This window comes from Manacus vitellinus, unplaced genomic scaffold (genome assembly GCF_001715985.3).
Source record: "Manacus vitellinus isolate BGI_N305 unplaced genomic scaffold, ASM171598v3 scaffold_74_pilon, whole genome shotgun sequence".
Lineage (NCBI taxonomy): Eukaryota > Metazoa > Chordata > Aves > Passeriformes > Pipridae > Manacus > Manacus vitellinus.
In genome coordinates, this window is record NW_021940780.1 from 2,239,100 (window position 1) to 2,240,658 (window position 1,559).

General features: G+C 48.5%; 1 protein-coding gene across 1 annotated transcript in view; it reads left to right on the top strand.

Moving 5' to 3' along the window:
* ENTPD4 (ectonucleoside triphosphate diphosphohydrolase 4) overlaps positions 1–1,559 on the top strand; it is a 10,646-nt gene that overhangs the window by 2,934 nt on the left and 6,153 nt on the right. The window contains exons 2-4 of the mRNA XM_029964572.1: positions 138–440; positions 989–1,139; positions 1,228–1,331. Coding sequence (XP_029820432.1) covers positions 138–440; positions 989–1,139; positions 1,228–1,331 — 558 coding nt within the window. The remainder of the gene's footprint in view (positions 1–137; positions 441–988; positions 1,140–1,227; positions 1,332–1,559) is intronic.

The following is a 1,559-nucleotide window of genomic DNA, read 5'->3' on the forward strand; positions in this document are numbered from 1 at the left end:
ATTCCCAGAGGAGCTGTGGCTGTTCCATCCCTGGAAGTGCCCAAGGCCAGGTTGGAGTAACCTGGGACAGTGGGAGGTGTCCCTGCCCGTGGAAAGGGGTGGACTGGGATGATTTTAAGGTCTTGGCATCCTCTGAGAACTGTGTGACCCCTCTGATGGAAGTGACTGTCCCGTTTGGAGTGTGATTGTGAGCAGAGCTGAGTTGCCCTGGAGTCATTCCCGGCTCTTTCCCAGGTATCTCGCCCGGGTGACGGACACGGAGGCCACGGACACGGCCAACCCCAACCTCAACTATGGCATTGTGGTGGACTGTGGCAGCAGTGGCTCCAGGATCTTTGTGTACTGCTGGCCCAGGCACAATGGGAACCCCCACGACCTGCTGGACATCAAACAGATGAGGGACAAGAACAGGAAACCTGTGGTCATGAAAATCAAGCCAGGTATGGAAAGAAATTCAGTGGAATGGGATTTTCTACAGAGTTTCCTCTCCTAACTTCTGCTTTTCAACCCCCCCAGTGCCTGGAGGAAGGACAGTTGCAGGCTGTGAGGATGGAACTCCTCCAGATTTCTTTGGGTTTGGTTTGCAGGGGGTTTTGTTGAGCTTTAAAACCTGAAACAGGGCTGGGGGAGAGGTTTCTCCATGGACAAACCAGCTGCTGGTTCAGTTGTCATTTCACTTTATTCCTTTTTATTGAGTGAATAAATCATTGCCTTCCTGTAAAGCTGTTTGAACCAGTTATCTAAATAATTATAGAAAAAGGTATTATATCTCTATTATTACACTTTTATTTGTTGTTTAGAGGATGATTAAGGATGAATTTCATTCTCATTTCCTAGAGTTGATCCCCTACTTTTCACTTGAGGTTTTCAGACCGATCTTGGGGTTTACAGGCTGGATTATTCATCTCTCTGCCTGTTGGTGTCCAGGATTTCCCAGGCAATGCCCCAAACCTGAGCTGCTTCCCTTCCATGTTCCATTTTTCCCCAGGGATCTCAGAGTTTGCCAGCTCTCCTGAGAAAGTCAGTGATTACATCTCGCCCCTCCTGAGCTTCGCTGCCGAGCACGTGCCCCGTGCCAAGCACAAGGAGACCCCTCTGTACATCCTGTGCACTGCAGGCATGAGGATCCTGCCCGAGAGGTGGGTGCCTGCCTTATTTTTTTGGGATTTGGAGCTGCCATCCTGGTGGCTCTGGCTGGTTTTAACCCTTCCCAATGGGATTTTGCAGCCAGCAAAAGGCAATACTTGAAGACCTGCTCACTGATATCCCCGTGCAGTTTGATTTCCTGTTCTCTGACTCGCATGCAGAGGTGATTTCAGGCAAGCAGGAAGGTAAGTGAACTTTCCCAAGGTTATCTTTAAAATATTTGCTGCTTTCAAGGTAGTTTGGCTGCTTTTTTTTTTACTTTTCTTTTGAATTTTGCTTTGCTTGGGAGCCCTTTTTCCTCAGTAGCAACACACGGAGCGTGGAGCTGCTCTAAATGTTTTCTGATGAACAGTGAAAATAACTTGGCTGGGTTTAGCAGGAATTTCATCCATTTTCTTAGGGAGGGAGGGAGG